At 42.9% G+C, this 23,801-nt stretch overlaps 1 protein-coding gene across 3 annotated transcripts in view; it reads right to left on the bottom strand.

Annotated features, from left to right (window-relative positions):
• The window catches only part of mideasb (mitotic deacetylase associated SANT domain protein b), a 33,890-nt gene extending 10,351 nt beyond the window's left edge, over positions 1 to 23,539 (bottom strand). Inside the window, exons 1-8 of one of the 3 annotated variants that reach the window (XM_078175196.1) lie at positions 23,489 to 23,539; positions 14,155 to 15,924; positions 12,131 to 12,403; positions 10,443 to 10,782; positions 10,194 to 10,260; positions 6,433 to 6,575; positions 5,112 to 5,215; positions 55 to 130 (exon numbers count right to left, since the gene is read on the bottom strand). In XM_078175196.1, the coding sequence (XP_078031322.1) occupies positions 55 to 130; positions 5,112 to 5,215; positions 6,433 to 6,575; positions 10,194 to 10,260; positions 10,443 to 10,782; positions 12,131 to 12,403; positions 14,155 to 15,684 (2,533 nt within the window). In that variant the 5' untranslated portion in view covers positions 15,685 to 15,924; positions 23,489 to 23,539. Of the gene's footprint in view, positions 1 to 54; positions 131 to 5,111; positions 5,216 to 6,432; positions 6,576 to 10,193; positions 10,261 to 10,442; positions 10,783 to 12,130; positions 12,404 to 14,154; positions 15,925 to 17,858; positions 18,216 to 23,142; positions 23,281 to 23,488 lie in introns of those variants that run through there. The other 2 variants (XM_033642554.2, XM_033642553.2) reach the window with 2 other exon arrangements.
• Between the last annotated feature and the right edge of the window lie 262 nt (positions 23,540 to 23,801).

Raw genomic sequence — 23,801 nt, 5'->3', positions numbered from 1 at the left:
AACAGTTTAAATTCATTACAAATACAGAATAAATGCTCTTTGTATATGACTTACCTGAGTAGTGATAGTTTGCCAGATGATGAGATTTGGGGAAAACTGGATTCCTCAGCATCAGCAGGGACAGAGCAGCCTGAGAAACAAACAACATTTTACCAATGATTGAAAGTGAACCAACATTAGCTGCACAGCTGTGGTTGTTACGAGCCTTATACAACAGGTCGCTCCTGCCAGCGAGCCGACTCTTGGCTCCAATTGTGCTTTATAAACCCGTAAAAACACACCTAGCCAAACAATGAGCCAGTCACTTGCAGGTAACCACAGAGCGAGATAACCATCCCTCTCATTTTTCCTGCCTGTATCAGGAACCTGAGTGTGTGATATCATGATTGTACTCTCTGTGGCATTGTCAAAATAAGAATCAACTCTGTGCTCTTTGAGAAGAAAAAAAAAGTCTTGACTGTGTTTGAGTGTTGAAAGACGGCCGTTTGAGCCGGACTGCTGCTGCAGAGAGTGGGCGCTTCGACACCCCCCCTCCTCGTCGTTTCCTTGACAACGTTGGACCAGTGTTGGTCGCTAGGGCCTGAAATCTCCACCAGTACTACTACAAAGCTCTCTGACAGCTCTGCGAGGCAACTCCAGCCTGTGTATCTTTAATAATGGAAGTATTGATTTAGGATCACAGTCAAAGTCACTGTAAAGACAAAGTGATGTGCTTCTGTTTTCTCTGTGAAATTAAAGAGTCTTTCTCGGCCTGTGTCAAACAATTCATCTACTAGATTCACTGTAAGTTACTGTTATAAATGAACTCTTCTTTACACAAAAACAAAAATAGTCTGTGGGTTAACAACGTGACTTGAGGCCTTTGCACACCAAGTCTGTATTTTTCGTCTGATATTGTCGCACGTTTAAGAATAAATACAACCTCATGTTGTGTCAATCACATTGTCCATAATTTAAGTTTTCAGAACAGGTTTGATTTCTGCATTTCTTGCATTCGTCAACAGAAATGTTTGACCAAGAAGCAGTAAAGAGAAAGTGCAGCGTAAGCTGCAGGACACATACATCTGCAACAAGAGAGAGGAACAGGGCAGAAGTGGTCAGCAAGAAAAGAAGTGAAAATATATAGAAGCAATTACCAATTCTTGAAATCTTCCATGACAAACAGAAAGTAACTTTAGCCAATCCAGAAGTGCACAGCAGCAATTATGATGCTTACAGCAGAGTGCAATTTCACAGGCGCACAGTATCATTTCATAATTCAGGTAGCCACAACGCTGAAGCAGGACGCCAGCAGAGTGGAGAATGTGAATATTAAAAATATTTAGGGAGCTAGCTTCCCTAATATCTATAGGTAGTGTGCTCCATATCTTTGGGGCGTAATTATCAAAGGCTGCATCCCTGATCTTCTTCCAGCTGTTGCTGGAACCTCCAATAAACCAGCAGCAGATGATCGCAGTGTTCTTGGAGGCAAATAGTTAGCAAGGGAGTTAGCAATGTAGCACGGTCCCAGCCAATGTAGGGCTTTGTATACAAGGAGGAGGAGCTTAAAATTGAATCTAAATGTAACAGGAAGTCAGTGCAGAGCAGGTAATACTGGCCTGATGTGCTCTCTCCTCTTGGTTCTGGTTAAAAGCAGAGCTGCTTAGTTTTGAATGAGCTGAAGTCTCTCAGTGGTGTTTGTTGGGAGACCAGTAAAAATTGTGTTACAGTAGTCGAGGCGGCTTGAAATGACGGCATGAATCAATTTCTCTGCATCTTTTTCATTTAGAAATGGTTGATTAGTCAAGAAAATAACTGACAGACCAAGTATGAACTATATGATAATCAATTATGAAAATAATTGTAGGTTGCAACCTTAATTATAATCATTCTGATCATATAAATTATGCAGCAAAGCTTTTATGAGATAAGCTTTCATTTTCCTTTTTATTTCCCAGCATCCCTCTGCTTCTCTTAAATAATAGCATGACTGTATCCTCTACAGTTTGTATTTCAATGGGAGTGACATGACCAGGAAAGAGCCACTCCAGGTGCTGCCTCATAGCATTCAACAGCGACCGCTATTTAACCTTAATACCACAAACAGTGCAGAGCACCTTGTTCCTTTTGTTGTTAAACATACTGAGTAGCTAGGATTTATTACAGTATGCTGTGTTTTATTTGAGCATGGCTTGAGTTGGCTGTTTTATACAGAGGTCAGGGATGGACAGAGGATATCTGTGCTGCACGATGCACTCGCCCTGATATAATTAGTGGTCTGACTCTGATGCAATCGTTGTGAGACACAGGATGCATCACTGCTGCAGAATAGGTGGAGCACATATCTGACCAATGACTTCATCTGATGCTATGAGTGACTACAAGCTTGTGAACATTTATGACTTTTTCTGACTTTCTTCGGGCATATTCATGACACAGATGTTTTGTCTGGTTACTTAAGATGCTTTCAATTACAGCTGGGAAATGAGTGTATAACATATAATACAATAATGTGTTCTTTTACAGGTCTTCTAAAAGGAAACTTTTAGGAAACTGAGGCCATTATATCCCTCTCTCCAAAGCCACCATACTCTGACAACAACAGTAAATTTACCTCGCAAATCACGGGAGTTGCTCGTCTACAGCTGCCTTAATCTGTTAACTGGTCTGCTGGTTATTTTTCAGGTCAAATAAATTCATATTTTGGTCTAAGAAATGTCAGAAAATGGAGAAAAATACTCATCACAGTTTCCTAAAGCCTGGGGTGACAACTTCCAAGGTCTTGTTTTGTCTGACCCCAAACCCAAAGGTATCCTGTTATTTAACACAAATTAAAGAGGATTTGAGAGGCTGGAACGCGAGAATTTTTTGGCACTTTTGTTTGAAAAATTACTTAAACTAATGATTGATTATCAAAATTTAATAATAATAATAATAATAATTTAATGTCTATTCATTTCTTGACAAATGTCTCATTTCCACTGCATGATTCAGCTCGACTCGACTCACTTTTAGTACCAGGTCCTTCTCTCTATTTCACTTTCCTCTGCAGAAAGTACCACCTCAGGAAAAAGGCGCGAGTCTGAGCTGATCGACAAAGTTTTCATCTGCACGTCGTCAGTTGACCACGGTGAGGTTTTGTGGGCTGACATTTTTTTAAAATCCGGGTCAAGTTAGTTAGAAATTACTGTAGTGTAGCTAATTATAAATATCAGGTTTGGGGTTTGTGCTTAACGTCCTATGTCACGCTATTAAGGATTCTGTCTGACCAATTAGTGGTCTGCTGTGCTTTAACTCCACCTTCTAGTTTCTAGTTAGCTTGCTTTAAACCTCAACTGAGGTGCAACCAAAAAAAACAACTAGGTACTATTCACAACTTTCTCTACAGGAAAACCAAAGAAAGCGAGTTGAGTTGTGTCATATCATGCAGTGGAAAGGCGGCAGAATCATCTCAGCTTTTCAGTCAACCCTGTGGTTTGTGACACCTCGCTGACAACGTGTGCAGCTCCTCTGCTCGACACAGTGGCGACACCACACCATGCCCCCGACGAAATAACCAACCTATTTCACTATCTCAGTCATCTCAGGCCACCGCGACACTTTCGGAGCAAACTTAAAGCAGACAGATCAGTCACTTCTCCTCAGTAATCATTGACAGCTCACATGAAGGCATTCAGTCACTACATTTACATGCACACGAGAAACAAGGTTAGTCGAAGATAGCAGGTTAAAGCAGGAAGTTAGGTGGCACACGTACGTGCAACAACCAGAGTACTGTAAACCTCTTGTTTACATGCAGCTCGTCAGTAAACAGACTTTTACTCTCCTCCCTGTTGCATTTATTAAACCAAGCCTGACACACACTCAGTGTATTAGTGAAATGTGGAGCTACACTTAGATGCATTTTTGTCCTAGTTGAGCTTTGCATTTAGTTATTTTGGATCACAACACCACTATCTTAGAGCATCTGCTTTTATGTGTAAATCCTGTTAGAGCAAGGTTAAGACTTTAAAGCGCAAGAAATTAGGATTCACCAGAAGAATAAAGCAGTGTCAGCTTTAATTAACCCCATACACCGAGTAAGGAAACCAGTCCTCTTGTTTATGCGCCAAGAAACCTGATAAAAATCAGGTTATTAATAACCTACAGTTACTTAAGTGCATATAAACATTCTATTTGTTGTGTATCTGTGCACTAACAAAGACTGTGCATGGTTCCTATTAATACGACCATGGAAACCATATAAACCACGAATCTAATCATGTGTGGACTGTGCATAAGGCTTTACAATATCTTTAAATCAAGACAGGCAACTCAATGCTTTTAAAAGAATGATTCATATTCAATCTAAAAATGATTTATGACTGAAATAAACCCACTGCTGCTGAATAGTACTATCATCCACTGTAATTTTATTATTTTAATCTTCTATAAAGCCCCTGAAAACTAGTGTTTCTCTATAACATCAAAGGGGACCGATTATTCTCATTTCCTGGCTCATACTTGTATTTTAGGTTTCTACTTAAAGATGTTTATATGCTTTAATGTTAAAAAAGCACTTAATTTTCCTCATACTGTTTGTGCTGTAACGCCTGTGTTAACCCTGTGTCTGAGACGTTCCATTTTAGACCCTGGCACTTTTAAACCCTCCTCCTGAAGAGCTAAGAAACAAAAACAACACTGGCATCCAATGGTGCTTCTCAAAGTCAAGCAAGGATCCTTAAATAAATCCTACATTGCAAGGAGGCTACGTCTTCAAATCAAAGATCCCTCAAATTCTATGAATGACAATATCCTTCCTACATAGAGTTTTCAAGGCTGCAAAAATTCCCAAAAATAAATCTTTAAAATAAAAAAGATTTGACCAAATGATGCATGTTACTAAATCCTGATTGGTGCACTGAAGTACATGACATCAACTTTTTTCCCAAGTGAGCCCTGCTCACTTCAAACCAGTGAGAAGAGCATAATTGACTTTGGTAGAAAATGCTACAACATCCCATCACTTACAGAAAGTTTTCAGGGCCTTCAAAACTTTTTAAAAATTGGTTTAGGTGTTCTTTAAAAGGGAAACAGGTTGGTGTGAATGTGTGTGTTAGAATCCGACAGATGGATTATTCTGTTGTGCTCACCAATATGTCCCCTTTGCACTCATACAAACAATGGTGGGCCAACTCCTGGTTGGTGCCTCCTCCACACAAAACACTGGAGCAGGCCAGGTGCATGAGGTCTTCCACTGAAAGACACAGAAAAAAAACACACTCATCTTTATTAATAATATTTTGCTGACATTATTTTGTCCTTGTACGGGAGAGAATGAAGATCAAGCCTGCAATTAAAAGATAACTGATTCAAATATGAAACAGTACTGTGTGTGTAGTTTTTTTTTAAATTATGGAGGATCAGCGATGCATCAAATCCAACAAAACCAACAAACCTCCCCACAGTGACAATTAAATCTATTTTACCACACTAAATTGCATCATATACCTGAGGAGATAAAACTGCCTGAGTTTTCTCACTGAATATACAAGTATCTAAATGAAGCTTGAGACATCCTAATTGGCAACAGCTTGATAATGAATCATTGAACACAGACTCTACATACTCAATTCATAGTGATGACAGGAAGTTATTTCTGTATTTCACAAACAAGAGAATTACAATGTGGTGACAGACTTCTGTCTGACACTTGACAAAACGAGTTAAATGGCCATTTTATACTGCCTGTTCAAGACGGGAATGTCGTGCAGTTATTCCACCTCGCCATTCTTTATCAAAGGTACAATCATGGAATGGGGGGGACAGGTCTCGCCTTTAAGGCCACAGTGGATGCAGCCAACAGGACGAGACCATGGATGGGACAAATGTGATGTTTTGATAACATGTTATGTGTGTGACCCACCACTGGAAGATTTAAAAAGCAGCTAGCAGCTAAATCAAAGAAGGACAGCGGCCGAAAATGTCAACAAGTGAGGAGACATTGAGGTCTGAGAGCTCCTTATCCTCCAAGGATGAGATAAGCTGCCATATAACAAGGACGGTAAATGATTATTATTGCCATGTTATGTCATGGTTATTGTTTATAAAGCACTGCTGGCGTGTATGTTATATGTCACACTAGATAAAGGCCGACGCTGTTGTGTAACACGTCACGCTGGCATGCTGTCTAAAATCACACACAGGGGCAGCATGATGCCGCTGTTGTTTGGTTCTGTGTGAAAAAGTAAGCTGGCATCTTAGTTTAGGGTCTCAAAGTTTTAAGAAAAAGAAGAAAAGTCAGTTGTTTCCTTGTGAAATAAATAAATAAATTCTAAGAACTAGTCAGCCTCAGTAAAATAACTGGCATCTACTGGTTTGCCCCTTTAATGCAGGCCAAACAATCCTGCACAAGTGTTCATACTTTCAGTTTCAGGTGATGTAACGACTGTGAAACACTGGTACTTTTCTTACCTTTCTGCTGAAAGTCAGGCTTTTCCTCCAGTTCATTAAGTGGAACCCAGACCAGCTCCGCTCGATGATGATCCAGCTCGACAGCTGACCGCTGCCTCAGCTCTGGCACCTCCGCCTGGTATCGCGACCCAATATTTATCCGTCTGGGAATGGAACATCAGTGTGAGCAGCGAGGCTCTGAATTTGATCCATGCAAAATTCATCAAGTGCCTTTGCAGTTAAGAGGTATTTATTCACTCTTAAATATTTCAGTCATCATGTAACAATATCAGATTCCTCTTAAGAGTGAAGCTCTTGTTTTATTTCTGAGATCACATTTTGATTTCTTGGCTCTTCTTCCTGCCGTGATCTTTAAATAGTAGCAGGACGACTGGTGAGGCATTCAGGCTCTGAGCACCACCATTCTTGCACTGTTTTGATTTCCAGCTTGTTACACAGCTCCCTTTTGTCCTCTCAGCATAATGAATAAAATGCAGATTCCTTTTGAAATTTGTATTTTAAACAGAGTGCACTTCTTGAATTCCCTGAACCGAAAGGAAACGGATCCTCATTCTGGTGTGGGGTGAAGGTTGAGTTCAAGCAGGAAGAAAGGCTCATAATCCAACAGATGCATCTCTATAGGCTTACAACTGAAACCAGATACCTCAGTGCTATAGTTGTAAAAATCATGCTGTGCTACAACATAGACAATCCTGTTCCAGCACGCACCTTCCCTCCCCTGCATTTCCAGTAGGCCTGCAGTATTTCCAGCTGAATGTGTATATATGTATGTGTGTGTGTGTGTGTGTGTGTGTGTGTGTTTGTGTATTCTGGCAGCCTCCCCCAGGGAAGGTGGGCTGCTACAAGTTGAACTGCGAAGGCTCTCATGTGTTTGGGAGTACACCAGCCCAGCTGAAGGCATGATTTATGGAAAGCTTCCCGAGCTCATCCCTGACTAACTGCTGAGTAGCTGGCACCAGTCGGAGGGGGAAGGGCTTGCACAATGCACCTCCATAAACTTCACCTCGCTGTTGATGCAACTCCAAAAAGAATCCTAGACTAATAGCTGAAGGGTTAAACTAAATGGAGTCTCACTGTCAAGCTCCTCTTTTTCTGTTGGGCTAATTTTCATAAACATCCAAGTTAACAGAGGCTGTGTTTACATTTATGGAGCAACTTGGCTGTGGGCCATGTTCTACTGAAGGTCTTCTTTGGTTCCATTTATTTACATGATGACCTGTGTTAAGTTTAAACTCTAATCCTTTAAGTGAAAATCTAGAAGATTCTGATTTTAATAAATGTTAGGTCACTAGGTATCGCTGAATGAGGTAACACGATGGTGACTGAACCTATGGTCCACTGACAAAACCCCTTGCATTTACAGTATAACAAACCCAATGTCTGTGGCAAACCTGTTTTCGGGGAGTTAACACAACAGACTCAATCCCATTTCTTATTTTGCCTCCTACCCCTTATTTTCAAGTGCCCATTTGCCCCTCAGATCACAGTTGCAAAGGGTAGTGGTTAAAATCTTTCCTTATGAAATGGGACAACCCTGATATGTCATCAGTGGTCATTGATGGCATTTACGTAAGCAGACGTGACTATGCCAATAATGGTATTATCACACTGACATTTGCCCTTCATCTGATAGAGATAGAGAAGCATGGACACGTGCAATTCATTCAGTTTCAAGCTATCAATCCATCAAATAAAAAGAACACTGCTTTATTACCAGGCCGCTAGCGGTGCACTGAGAGCTAACGTTAGCAACCTGTGTTCCTACCCTGCCAGTCTGCCCTGATATTGGAGGAGCGCTAACAAGTGCAGCAACTTCACTGCTAGACTTGTGGTAAATTTCAGGTATCATAAGCCATCTCAAAAGGGAGGGATGCCACATGGAAATGCGGGACTGTCTTGCACAAACCAGAAATAACAATATAATGTAAGCAAGCTAGCTAGTTAGCTATCGAGACGTCAGCATTCTAGCAATTTTTTTTGTTAAGTTAAGAAAGTTACCATAAACACAGAAAGGACATTAAACTAACATAATGCAGTGGTTATTGTATTTTTTAATTTTTTAATCGTTTTTAACAAGGAAAATACATTTGTGGGTTTCTTTTGTTGCTCCTACAGCCATCTTACTGATGATTTCTCCTAAAACTTGGTTTGGAGTGTGCCTCTGAAAAGGGCCATGTCGCCTGTACACTTCACCCTACCCCTCTATCCCAACAAGAATCAAGATGCCATACCCATAAGTGTGAATGTGCAAAATGGAGTAGGGTTTAGTGGTAGGGGCAAGGGGTGTATTGGCATTAAGACTTCAGCTCAGTTCTGTGTGAAGCGATATACCTTTTTTACCGGTCTCTGTTAGCATTGCGGGTAAACGGTTACTAAGGCCAAACTGACTTGACTTGAATAAACAGCGAAAACAGCAGTGACGATGGAACTTCAAACAAGTGCAAATCCAAAAAAAAAAGAAGCAAACAGGCATCAGACAGGCATCACTATTTGGTTCTCTAAAAATTGAGATCCAAAAACACACCTGAAAGTAGGCTACTTAACTAAATTAAATTTGAATTTGTAATATTAATATTTTTTTATAATTAAAAAAATCTATACTTGGCACTTTGTGATGATACGATATTGCCACATAAAAATATTGCAATACCAAGCTGTATTGATTTTTCCCCAACCCAACATTTTTGGTCAGTATTTTATGCAAAAGCTATTTTATGAATTTATTTTCAGTAATTACCTCTCTGTGTAGTCATTTTTATTTTATTTAACTCTATTTCATTGCTGTCAAGTTCACTATTAACTTTTTTTATACAGTGTAATAAGATGGATTAAGTCATTGCTTCACATTAAATTTGTTATTTAATTATTATGAAGCAGCAACAGGAAACCCAGGATTATCAAAAAAGCACCTACAAAACAAAGACAACGAGCATTTTGGGGCACTTTTAAACAGTGGATGATTCTTCATTTCCTCCTCAGTGAGGTATTAGACTGGAGCTACAGTTATTACTGGCTGACTTCTTTATTGACACAATGTGAGTCTGTGCGGCTGTAAACAGAAACAGTCGCTCTTCTGTTGTATTTCTGACAAAGTAACTGCTCACTGAATGTTTGTTGTTGTATTTAACTCCACTTGCTGTTACCATGGTAACCACGGGTGTCCCTATATCAGCTAGGACTTCAATCTGAAGCATTTATGTCAACTAAAACTGCACATAATATATACACTCTTAAACTATTGAAACTTTTATATATATATATATATATATATATATATATATATATATATATATATATATATATATATATATATATATATATGACCAAAACTATATTCTCAGTGCGTGTGCTTTAAAGAGCACAGAGCCATTAGTTCTCAAAAGGCTTTCATTTGACAGTTATTGCAGAGCTGTTATGACAGGATGCACTTTAATTGAGAGAGAGAGACATTAGCCTGCTAAGTTAGATCAGAGGGCGATTGCTGGTGATAATGCTAGCGTTGGATGACAGGGCAAAAGATTCCAGTGGTAACAGTGGCCGAGAGGAGATCTGCCTTAAAGGATGGGGTTTAGTATTTCAAGAAGTGTGTGCTCTCTTTCAGGACAAATCATGATTCAGCCCGATGTTATTATGGTTTGAATAATTGATTGCAGAGCTGCTACTCCAGCTATGGCAATGCCTGCTCTACATACACAACCCCGCCCCAAACCCCAAAACCCTTCCACAGTGGAAGAAGAGAAGATGATTTGGGAAATACTCACGGCTCTATGCTGACTGGAGTGGCCTCGCTCATAGCAGACAGAACAGGAGGTGTGATGTCGCAGCTGTCTAAAAGAGCAGCGACAAGAGCCAATCAGTGATTCATTATAAGAGTTATAATTTAATACACAGTTCAAGAGTGGGTAAAAAGCATACATATAGTCTGATATCAGATTGTTTATAGGAAATTATCCGAGGGTTCAGAGCAGGTTAGGCGTCCTGTGGATAATTCAGGGAGTCTTTTTACTTACTGGAGCGCAACAGGCTGCGTGTTGCAGACTTGGGTGTCGCAGGAGGCGGCAGGCCCTGGCCACTGGCCGCAGCCGAGGACAGGAAAGTGGAGAAGTACAGGCCGGAGCCCTCGCGGACAGGGCTGAGGATTGGCGGAGGCGTGTAGGGGGGAATGGTGAGGGGGTTTTCGGCGAGGCGAACAGGGGAGCGTAGGTGGCTCTGGTAGGGCGTGATGCTGGAGTAGACAGGAGGGGCGATGAATAAGCCGGGTTTAGGTGGCGGGATGAAAAGAGGCTCAGGCCGGGGACGTCGTTTAGACTTTTTGCTGTCATCGTCCTTCTCTCCTTCGGTTCCTCCATTCTGGTGAGGAAGAATAATTGTAAGAGGTGGATTTATTACAGTGTGCAGCTCAATGATTCATCATTTTTAATTTCATGAAAGACACACACATAATAAAATATTCAAAATCAGACATTAGGGATGTCTGTCTGGTTAATTTTGCTTTCAATAGCAGACACCCATTAACTGGTAACTAACTGGTTAATTTTGCTTTTAGTCTGGTGCTCCATTGACTCAATGAGCTTCAGCGCTGCATTTCAGAGCACCATCCACTTAAAGGTGGTGAAATTTTAATGTTTGTGATGCAAATGTTCTGCCTTTTATTCTATTTTCTGTTGGCTTTGCTGACTGACAGCCAGCTGCTGTATTAACGTGGAAACCTAGAGCTCACTGCCCACCCTCAAGTCTCCACTGGTTAGCTATGGTTAGCCAGGACCCTCTCTGCACTGTACACCACTAGTGAGTAAGCAGCTTCATGTTAAGCAGCAAAACCCCTTTAGCACTGTTAACTATGTTAGCACCATAAGCTATGCTGATACTGTTAACAGTGTTAATAGAGCGACATCCAGAGCCGTGCATTTTTGAAAAGACGAGGAAACACAGTTCATGCTGTGTCAGCTGAAAGAGCTGACTATTTTAAAATACACGGATAGGAGGAAAACATGGAATGGCGACCTGTTCAAGCAAGTGGTGGTACAGCTGGACAACACTCGATTGTTTGGTCTGTGACATAACAGGTCAACTGGAAAAAGGTCCAACACTAACAAGCTAAAAGAGTCTGACATACTTCGGTCAACAAATCGATTCCCCCACTGTTGTGCAGTTCAGTGAACTTAAGAGTAGCAAAATTAACCAACCAACATGCATAACCAGTCAAAAATATCCTCAGTGGTTAACTGGTTAATGGTTAACTGTTGACACCCCTTACAGATATGCATGTTCATACAGTTGGCTTCATCTGCATTTATCCTGAGAATAAAAGAGAACACGGCACCCCGACCCTCAGCTGTATGGTACATAATGTACAGTATGGCAGTGTTAAACCCTGATAATCTGCCTGATCTGGGACAGGGTAAACAGTTTACTGAATCTAAATCCACCCCCCAAATGAAACAGGGAAAGGGAGGAAAGTGTGGAGGACTGAAATGGGGTCGGGGGACACATGGAGCACGGTGGGGGGAAGGGAGCTTTGACAGATTGAGGAAGACAGTGAAGCACCACCCTACTACCTCCCCAAATCAATTCTGACAGTTAAACAAACGATGAATGCAAAAGTATAAAGATTTACAAATCAAAAAATGGCATCAAAGTACACCTCCTGCAAGAACAAGAAAACAAAAGCAGCAAGAAATAAAAAAAAAGTACTCACTTGCTCTGAGCTCTCTGACAAAGAGTTCCTGAGTGAGCGTCTCCGGGTGACGATGACCGAGGGCTTGTGGTCGGCCCTGCCGAGGTCCTGGGGGTTTGAGGGCCTGGGGGGCCAGCTGGAAGCCAGGGCAGTGTCATCTCTGTCGGGAGAGGAGGGCTCCTGCCTTCGCACGGGGACAGACACGGGGATGACGAGTGGAAGGAGGCTGTCGTCTCGATGCCGCTTAGCGTTTAGACCCTCTGAATCAGTGGGACTCCATGGCCTGTGGGGCTCCTGACAAAGACGGAAGACAAGGTGTTACAATACTTAAAACTTGGTAGTAGTTGTGGTCGTAGTAAGTGGATTGTGACTTCTGGAAAGAGACACTGCCATCTCAACACTCGGCAACTCACTCCTAAACAATTTAGATTGACAAATGGAACTACAAGTAAGAGGAAAAATATGTATTTTAAACTTTGGGGTGAACTGTCCCTTTAAGTAAGTAATTGTAGCTTCATCTTAGCACACCACAAATCGCTAAATCTTAAACCAGTTTTACTCAGGTGGTTGGGTGGCTGTTAATTCACCCGGGCACGCTGCCAAATTATAATCGATACAGTAAATGGGGAGCCCTGAAACCTTGTTCCTCACCTCACACAAAAACACAAATCTAAGAGAAAATTATATCAATACTCAAATGGAGCGTTAACACACAGATCAATGCAGCATTAAACAAGCATGAGGTGTACTCCAGAGTAAAACAATCACTATACAAATAAGCATTTAAATGGATGTTTCAGTGAAAGCTTTACAAAACAAGCACCTTGACGTAGTACTGTTAGGTGCAGCACTTCAGTGACAGACCATAGATACAGGTCAAAGGAACAGTCCTCGAAGCATTCTCCTCATTTTATTCTTTGAGAAACCATAATGAGTGGGCATGAGCAGCCTGTGTGCTTTAGAGCAACTTCTGGAGCAACTTCAAAGCCCTCTAAACCACCACATCATCGAAGACAGATGCATGCTGTCACTGCACACTGCATCCTCGTGGGCAGGGAGGCATGCAGCAGTGTGGCTTCGCTGGATCTGTGCTTGTTGTTGCTGGTGGAAAACTCCAGCCCCTACACCAGAGCGGTGGAGAGATATTCTGCTGAGCATTGCAGGCAGGGCAACCCTGCACCCCTCCCTGTATGGATGGGGGGAGGGCACTCCAGGCCAGGCTGGAGTTTCTCTCCTTTGATGGGATGGGGGAGGTGTGCAGGCATGTAACCAAACACACTGTCTGTATGATCACCAAGCCGTGAGGCGAATCCAGGGCACAGCCATGCTGAACTACAGACATACTGACTCAGTGCTGTTTGGCAACAAGAACTTGTTGCACAATCGAGACTTTCAGTGCAAAAACACAGATAAGTGTATGACTTCACATGGTACAGCCAAGGTATTTCATCAGATCTGTTCACTGATTCGACCACTCAGGGCTGAAAAGCACATATTTGTGAAGTATATATTTACCTTGTGACACTACCCACAATGCAACGTCTTTGTTTTAGCTACAGACTCTCCGCACAAGGCAGAGCTGAGCAGCCCAGTTCTGTGGTGTAAACTTCGCTGGGCGTTGATTACACTCAGCATCTCTTCCAGCAACACGTTAATCACAAACAACACAAGTTTTGGCACAGTTTTCCTGGCAGTTACTTTAGGCCGTTTGTTCCAGTTCCTGCTCTTGTTCAGGGAGCTGCAGTCCCACTGCAATTATACCCTGAGGTAACACTGGAGAAATAGATTTTTAGCTCTCAATGAGATATTCACAATTTAAGGCTTTCAGCTCGCAGCAACGAGTTTAGATATAAACTGATACGCAATCATCTGGATTCAGAGGAACACTCAGTCCTTCTCTGCTAAAGGTTATTTAGCTGGAGAGGAAACAGCTGAGGAACACATGAGTGAACAAAAGAACAAGGAAGACAGAAGAGGATACAAAATAGTACAAAGAAAGAATGATCGAACATTTTGACAGTCTGAGATTCAAACTGGTCACTTACCTTTACAACATGTGATGGCAGAGACTCCATTTCCGAGGCCTTCTGAGCAAGAGTCTCCAGGTTGACCTCCTGGGACACCCTGCGTTTCCTCCGCGTACTCTGGATGACGCCTGTCGGGGCTGCCTGGATGTCACGGGCACCGTTCAGGGAGCCCTGCGGCCCCGGGGCAGCCTGCTCCGAAGACACGGTGAGAAACGGGTTGTCGGACGGCGCCCCGCCTTCCTTCGAGAGCCGTCTTGATCTGCGGAGCTGTGTCTGGGATTGCGACTGGGGTTGTGACTGGGACAGGGGCTCGGCCTGGAGAGTGGGTGGCAGCGGATCTGAAGGCTGCTGGGGTTCTGGGGTGATGTCTTGGATAATTGGTTCCTGGATCTTTGGTGGAGCTGGAGCAGAGGACTCCTGGGAGTGTACCACCACAGGCTGTGGATGCGGGTGAGGGTGTGCATTTTGTGCGCCGGGGTAATAGTCAAGCACATGAGGGTTTTGTTGTTGCAACTGCTGATGTTGCATTTGCTGCTGAATTTGGAGCTGCTGCTGCTGTATCTTTTGTTGCTGCTGCTCGTGCTGTATTTGTTGCTGCTGCTGAAGCTGTTGCTGTACGTGCTGTTGATGCTGAATGATTTGTTGCTGCTGCATTTGTTGATGGTGCTGCTGCTGAATTTGCTGCTGGATTATGTGATGCTGTTGTTGCTGTTGCTGCTGCCGTTGTATTTGCTCTTGCTTCTGCAGCTGCTGCAACTGGTGTGGGGGTTTCGCTTGTGTCGAGTAGTTGGGCGGGTTGGGTAGGGTTGTTCTGTTGCCTTGAAAGGCCTGGTAGTACGCCGGCAGGTGCTGCTTTGGCTGACCAAAGGCCAACTGGAACGGCTGCAAGACGGAGCTCCCTCCTGGGTGGGAAGTGCTGTGCTGCTGGGTGTTCAACGCCCCAGGTTTCAAGGTCTCCTGGAAGGACTGGGACTGCTGCTGCTGGTCCCAATCCAGCCCCCGAGCCTTAACAGCATCCCTGTACGCTTCCACAGCAGGCCCCATTGGCTGCTTGTCTGCACCTCTGTTAGGGGGCTGCTGATGTGGCTGTAAGCCTGCAGCCTCATGCATCTTCACAAATGCATTCTGAGTCCTTGAGTCTGTTACTCCACCAATGTAATTAGCAAAGTTTTGTCCCCAGTTAGCCATGGTATTCCACGTGGCAGCTCTCTGCTGCTGGGACAGAGATGGCTGCTGCTGACTGGGCTCCTGGTGAGCCCATTTCATAGGCACAGTCTGCTGATAGTGACCTCTGCTCTGGTCACCTTTATCCGGGCTGAAGATGACAGAGTTGAGGTACATGTGAGGGGCCTCCGGATTGGAGGTCACGGTACTTGCAGCCTCGCTCTGTCCGGGGTCTGAGGTGTTGCCACCGGGGACGTAGTAGGACCCCTCAGGGTGCTGAGAACCCTCTTTCATTGCTATGCTTTGTTCGTTGAAAAAAGTGATGCGTTTGCCTGTTCTTTTGGCGCTGGCTTTTTGCTGGGCTGGTACACTCATGACGGGCATGAATAAGCCGAGTCAGGTGGGTATTCTCAACCAGACAAGCTATCGATGCTCCAGTGCAATCCAATAATCAGTGAAATAAAGCTGCAAAACTACACTGACTTCAGCCTGAGCTGCAGAAAGGTCGAGCAAGATGATCTCCTCTTCTCTTCTGAAGTCCTTCGTGACCCCCTCAGAGGTCGCCAGCCTGGGGTGAGCAGATCTGAAGAAGTCTGTGTGTTTTTTTCATTCATGGGCAACACCCTGTATAGAGAAAATGACAGAGAGGTCAAGCATTGAGCCATCAGACTAAAGGGGTCCCCACAGGGGGGTCTCATTATCATCCCCGCCTCAACGATGTAAAAACCTGCTGTTTGCTTTTTCAACAATAGCCCTCCACTGAAAGGTATCGGGTGTGAGAATAGAGGAGGGGAGGAGTGGGTCTAAACTGTGTCATTATTCGCTAAGCTCACATGACACAGTGATAAGGTCCTGCATGCAGGCGGACATGTATACCAGACCTGCATATATTATTGGAAGGTTCTCTAAATCAATAGTTCCTGGAAATGTCATTACAAAATATTACTGCGCCACGTTTAATAACGAGCCACGACATCACCGCAGGAGGACATGCAAAAAAAAATTAAGCCCACAACTTGAAATAAAAACCCCTCTTGGCTCAACTGACCTGAAACAGAGGCACCCTTTCCCGCCAAACTACAGAACAGCCGGCATGTTGAATGTGATAGAAACCTCTTTTTACAACCGAGTGACTCATCAGAGGTGGAAAAAAAGGGAACCCGTGCCCTTTGAACCGTGGCTGCACATTCAAAAAGGAAGGGCAACTGAAAGTGTGCATGCATGAGTCACGATGAAACCATCTCCGCGTGAGGGGATAAAGTCAAAACGGCCTTGCAGGCTTCGATAGCTTGTAGGGGGGATCTTGACAATTGCCATGGTAACACGTGGTGATAATCAAATAAAATATTATCTGATGGCAAGGTTTTGGAGCAGATTTTTGACACGGTGCAGCCTGCCAAGTTTTGAGATGCACACAGATCCCGACTGTTTCTGTTAAAAAAAATTCAATCCTTGCTCCATCTGGGTGAGATAAAAAATGGTGTCACTCTTGTGCAACACATAAACAGGAAAAAATATCTTCAATCTGCAAGTTGCAAGTGCTGATTACAGATTAATACCAGAATCTTCCCAACATGCATCTCTGACAACCTAGGAAGTGACTGATAATTGTCACCCTTTACTCTGGTGGCCTAGTAAAACGCATGCTTCTTAAAATAGCTGGCTGCAGCTGTTCAGATCTTGCTCTGGCTCAGGGGCACCACTGACAGAGGAAGCTGAATGCTAATGAGTGTGTGCACCAACAAATGCCACATGCACTTTGCAATGTTGTCAAATCCTATGAAACATTCTGTGTGGAAAAAATGTTGCACATAAATAAATAAAAAATGTCCTTTTGCAGGATGAGCAAAAACTGAGCCACCGTGCTGTGCGTTAAACCATCCGAGGTGAGGGATCATCGTGACGCATGGCCAAGTGCAACCTTACACAAGCCTGTGAGCCCAATAAACAAAGTAACACGTTAAATTGGCTTAAAATACATGTCAAGCACCGTTAGCCGCCCTAATCCATCGCTGTTGCCTAATTTAAATCAGATCGTGTGGCACAGCTCGCAACATGCTGGGCCGGGCCTGCAAGCGTGCAAGAGACGACAAATAAAGCAGAATATAAGAGGAAAAACATGCTGAGTCCTTCCACGAGATGACTCTTCCTCATGCCCCCCTCCCTCTCCACATCACTTTCTGTGGCCAGCCAGCTCAGCGCTATTTACGAGAAACCCTTTGTTGCAGAACACGGATTATCCAGTCACTAATGCCGTGTCTCGCTGCAACCACCCGAGCCAACAATGCAGCCTGCATGATAAAAGTGTGGCGGCCAAACAAACACGGCGGATCGAACTTGTCAACCACGTTGATACGTCACATGTCCGTGCAGTCAATCCGCTTTGATTGAGACATGATGGAAAAACATCCTCCATGAGCCCCGCGCGGACGCTCCGTCGACGTAAACAAAACTTTGTCAGGCGAGCTGTGGCGACAACAACACGCACAGGCGACCACAACAACAACGCCACAGTCATCGACACCGCGGCTCCAGCCCTGTCTGTCCCCGATACTTACTGTGTTTGTCATGAAAGCTGCTACTAGGCGCAGCTCAGCCCCGCAGGATCGCACACTGGCAGCTCTGTGCGTCCAGCAGCGGCGGCGGCAGCAGCAGGGCCCGCACAATACAGACCTGCGATGGTGACTGCATACATCCCCAAGGTTGACTCATGCTATGCTGCTGACCTCACTCACTGGTACTTTTTCCCCTAACCCCCCTTCTTCCTCCTCCTCCTCCTCCTCCTCCTAAAGTCAAGAGGAAACGGGGGTCGATGCGTAAACAGAGTCGGAAGCGGAGCTCTACTGTGCAGAGACGCGGGCGCACTCCCGCCGCTGTCTGTTGCACATTATTGCACGAGGATTGCACAAATAAAACTCACAGTGGCAATGCGGCCTTTTTGCTGTACATCGACTCTCTCCGTGTCTCTGCTTGTCTTGTGATCCCCCCTCCACCGTCCACCGCCACCACCAGCTCGCTGGCCACACCCACTTCCATGCCCATATAAGGCTTTCCTCTGACATGCAAGGCGCTGTAATTTACGGAGCAAGATCCCTCTCAGTCCATGCGGGAAATTCCAACGCACATGGGAGGACCGCGGGGATGGAGGGGGGAAAGGACACTCGGTTACACATTCACTTTTTCTTTCCAACTCACACGATTATTTTTGCTAATGAAAGTCCAATGGAAATGTGTGTGTGTGTGTGGTTTGTGCACATGACACAGCAAGCTGCAGAAAGGCCCCAGAGTGTGTGGGAGACAAACTATGAAAACACGTTTGTTTATACCAAAGCTGCTGGAGATTTTTTCTGTTTTTCCAAATGAATATAGAGAGGAAATATATCTACATGTTCTTCACACATTAGCAGATCTTGAAATGATGTAAAATGTTTACTTATTTAGTCTTAGCAGCCAAAATCCATGAAACTATTAGGGTTCCCACGGTCATGGAAAACCTATAGGAGTCACTGAATTTAAAATCAATGTGATGTGTAATGTAAAGTTTTGTAAAAGTCGTGGAATTATGTTTTGTAAAATAAAATTGTGACGTAATATTTAGTGGATAACTTTCCAAGTAATGTAACATATTGGGAAATTTATTTTCTGTAGCCGTCAACATTAACGTAGCTCAAATGTGTGTCTTTGTGTGACATTTCGTTTACTTTCATTTATGTTTCTCCCCGTGGCGTAAGGTAGATACGACAGGCTCTAATGCATGTAATGGGGGTCGCTGGGGGGCTGGAGCCTATCCCAGCTGACATTGGGCAAGAGGCGGGGTACACCCTGGACAGGTCGCCAGACTATCACAGGGCTGACACATAGAGACAGACAACCATTCACACTTACAGACAATTTAGAGTCACCAGTTAACCTGCATGTCTTTGGACTGTGGGAGGAACCTGGAGTACCCTGAGAAAACCCACGCTGACACGAGGAGAACATGCAATCTCCACACAGAAGGGCTCCCCCACCCTGGGTCCAAACCAGGCCCTCTTGCTGTGAGGAACAATGCCAACCACTGCACCACTGTGCTGCTATTGCTGCTACTGGCAACTGCTGGGTGCTCCAGCTTCCTCCCACAGTCCAACGACATGCAGGTTAACTGGTGACTCTAAATTGTCCGTAAGTGTGAATGTGAGTGTGAATGGTTGTCTGTCTCTATGTGTCAGCCCTGTGATAGTCTGGTGACCTGTCCAGGGTGTACCCCGCCTCTCACGTAATTGCAGCTGGGATAGGCTCCAGCCCCCCGTGACCGCTAACAGGATAAGCGGTTATGATTGAATGAATGAATAGAGTTTGAATCTGATATGTTTGTTAAATGCTGGGCAAGTGGGGCAAGAAAACACAAATAATAAACTGCGGCTGCAACAAACATTAATTTTCATTATCAGTTAATTTCTTTCCTTATTATTTTCTCAATTTATCATTTGGTCTCTAAAGTCTCAGAAAACAGGAAAAAATGTCCATCAACAAATCCTCACATTAAACCAGGTACCATCTCACATTTTTGCTTGAAAAATGCTGTTTAGATTATCAAAATACAAGATATAGTTAAATTACAAGTTCGTAAAGTCTCACTTATGCTAGTTACAAGCTATCTTAGTGTTCAGCTGGCCTCGGCTTGAGTTTATATGAGTCTCAGGATGAAATAATACCTGGTGAATATTAACCAGGCTCCGAATGTTGCAAGGCGATCTGTAGACTACTCAGTGATGTAATGTCAAACAAATAAAATAAGTGAACCAGATCACCACGAGGCAAACAACCATGTGTATGAAGCGTGCTCTGACATAATGTGCTGATTAATTTAGTCGTCAATCAAACGAAAATTAATGAATATTGTTAATTTATTTAATGAGCGATGGCTGAGTTCCATTTAGCTGTTTCAGTGTCAGAGTATTGTCACTCTGCCACGGCTTACTGGGACACCTGACTGAAACCAGACCATTGTTACTGTAATCAGTGACGCTTGTGCCTTTCCTACAATGACGAGGCAAAATATCTGCTGTGAAAACAGAGCTACTACAGTGGGAAGACGTCGGGAGTTGTTGCAGTATCACTACATTGACTGGACATGACCAGGCATGTGGCAGTCAGACTGTGCATGGCTGCAGTCTGGCTCTCTCCTCTCTCTGACCCTTAAAATAACGTGCAAAGCCTGAAAACATTCACAGATGCAGCTGACGAGCGGTCGAGTCAGACTGACATGTCTGACGCCGATGACACTGTCATTGCACTGGGAATTGTGGTGTGAGTGAGTGTGTGAGTGTGTGTGTGAGTTTGTAAACAACCTTTTGTCTTGGCTGCATGGTATTTTTGAAGCTAATACCAGCTGTGCTAAAACTGATTGATCGTTTAGTCAACTGACACGTCTATTTAACAACGGATAGTAATCAACTAATTCATATTTTTCAAGCACAAATGCTAAATATTAGATGGGTGAAGCTCCAAAAGCAAAGATTTGCTGCTTTCCTCTTTTTTATTTTATTGTAAAGTAGATTTATTTGTTTCTTTTCAACTGTTGGTCACACAAACAAGCAATTTGCAGGATAATCTGAGGTATATTTTTCTTTATTTTCTGACATTTTACAGTCCAAACTAGGGCTGGGTAATATATCTGTATTATACGGATATTATCATATGTGTCTAGATACAGTCTTAGTGTTTGGATTTTGTAATATCCTAAGTGTTGTCTTGTCCTGGTTTTAAAAGCTGCATTACAGTTAAGTGGTGTCATTTTTAAGGCTGTCAGCGTTAACGCATTAATCGCAACGTGATTAAGGTCTGAACATAACACTTTTTTTAAAAAATGCATTAATTGCATGCTGCTGTTTTGTCCCTTCAACACACCCTTTCTTGTAGTCAATCTGTCACAGTGGCTTCCTACTTCCTGTTGTTGCAGTGATAGAAAATAACAACACCACTGCACTTTTGAATGGCCCATTTTACTTTAAAAATATCCATAAACCTCAGCTGACAAGTCAAAAGTAATACGCACCTTATGTCAAACAAAATTAAATGTCACCAAAGCACTTTGAGTTTAAGCTAGCACCTGTGAGCTAAGCATCTACTCAGACTGATTTTATCACATCACAATCACATCAACAAAGCCAGGAAAGAATTATTTTGCAGTGTTTGAATCGCCACAGACCTGTGGATGAAACTAAATCGAAGAAGTTAACTACAGCGCTTGCTAAAGGGGCGGCAATGACTGCAGACCAGTCAACATTGCAGAAGACTCAGGTCAAAGGGACATCTTCAGGTTGTCATGTTGTGACCAGTCATATGTCTTACATCACAGGAAACATAGAGTCACGTATTGAGGGACCTGTATGAATCAGAGAAAACTGGAACTTCTGCAATGTGCAAAGCGAATTTCCTTGTATTCATTAGATCAGTGGTTCCCAACTGGTCCAGCCACGGGGTCCAGATTACTCCTTAGTCATTAATTCAAGGTCCACACAGTTTAATATATTCAGCATCATGCTTATGTTTGGCCATGTCATTGAGCTAGTTTGCTGTCTCTGTTAAGTAGCTGTCCATTAGTCACTCACTCTACAGGAAACTGCACTTTATAAAAGCTCTGTGATGGAAATTCACTGTACTTCAAAATAAAGTGTGTTTAAAGTGTGTGTTTTACAAACTTGACACATTTGAGCGCCAACTGCGGTCCATTCAGAATGGACCCGTGACCCAGTTTTGGGCTGCAACCCACCAGTTGGGGACACTGGTAAGAATTTCTTAACCTTGTTAATATGGACTTAAAACTATTTTAAAATGCAACATAATGGAATTTTTAACATGCGATTAAATTGTGATTAATCGCCATTAACTATTTATATTGCTGCGACTGTGTGCAGCTATTGATGCATTATTACACACTTTAACATGCTGCTTGGTTTTTTTAACATGTGTTGTATTTATTATAGGCTTTTAGGTTATTTAAATATTTATTATAGGTCTATTTTAAATGTTATTTCTGTACGCTGTTGGACCTGGGTGACGAATTATGTTCCCTCATTTTTTAACATGTGTGAATGAAAATAAATTGAACTGAACTGGAGTCAGCGATTAATTGCAATGAAAATTAAATGAAAAAATTTAACAGCCCTAGCAATTTTTTTTAAACTTAGCTAGCTGTTTTAATATTTGTTTTCACCCAGGTTGTCGTTATGTCCACAATATGGTGATTTATCCAAAAAAAATATTCAGTTTAAATATGTTGAAAAAGCACCTTTAGTAAACAAAATTGTCAAATACAAAAAATCGTGATATTTGATTTCCTCCATTTCAGCTCGAATCCAAACTTTTGATTGATAAATGAATTGGCAAATTAATTGATGATGAGTCAATAGCTGCAGCCACAGATTTATTTCCCCAATTGTTTTTGTCAGTTTTTGAATATGCCTCCACAAAAAGTTTGAGTTCCTATTGACTAGCAGTAAAATAACCCTTGACCTACACTGATAATGGTTTTTAGAACTGATATAATCAATCTTAGCATATCACTGTAAACTGTGCTGATGGTGTTGATGACTCAGCAAAAAACAGAGACCCATAACACAAACTTTAGTTCAGGTGATAAACTATAAATAATGTCTGCCCTCTGGAACTTTCTCCCTCTGTGTGTGTGTGTGTGTGTGTGTGTGTGTGTGTGTGTGTGTGTGAGATGGATGGGGGTGAATCAGGTCCATCAGGTCAGGTGAAGCTAGCAGGAGCTAACTGTCCTCCACCCACGCATCAATGTAAACCACCATAAACACCTAGCATAGCGCTACATGCATAAAGCCTCTCAGTACTTACATTAAACTCTGTCCCTCCATGTCACACACGCCTTCATGTCCCTGTCCTGTCGATGTCCTGCTGCAGCTACAGTTGACGGTGAGCTAATGTAACGGCAGCGACTCACTATGGAAACACCGCAAACTTTTTATTTTTTCAGATTCCTCCACACAGCGTCACTTCCCAGTTTGACAGCACTTTAAGCTAGCAGCCTGTCTGTGGGACCTACCCGCGGTTAGTCTGAGGAGAGACGGGTGGACTGCAGTAACAGCATCGATACAAATGTATTAAATTAACTGATAAATGTAGTTTAAATGCTGCAGTGTTGATGAGCTGGACTAATAAAGCAGCTTTGGAGGGCGCGTACCGTTTCTGATTTGTTGTAGCTGCCTTAACGGCTCAACGGCACCTCTGAAAAGACCAACTATCAGACAAGATAGTAATCCTCCACTACACCGGAACACTGGAGAGACAAGGGACTGTTGGTTACTTATTAGGGGAGGAATGTCAAGTAACTTTTTAAGCACTGGGTAGGAACTGTTTTGTTTTTGTTTTTATAATTTTGGCTTTAGGGGAAGAACATAGAAATTTAAATAGTTGCATTGTGTATTCATTTTACTGCATTTTTTTTAAAAAGGTGTGCATTTTCCTTAAAAAAATTGCGACAAAATTACAGCACA

The sequence above is a fragment of the Epinephelus lanceolatus genome, chromosome 15 (assembly GCF_041903045.1).
Source record: "Epinephelus lanceolatus isolate andai-2023 chromosome 15, ASM4190304v1, whole genome shotgun sequence".
Lineage (NCBI taxonomy): Eukaryota > Metazoa > Chordata > Actinopteri > Perciformes > Serranidae > Epinephelus > Epinephelus lanceolatus.
This window is presented reverse-complemented; position numbering and strand designations above follow the sequence as displayed.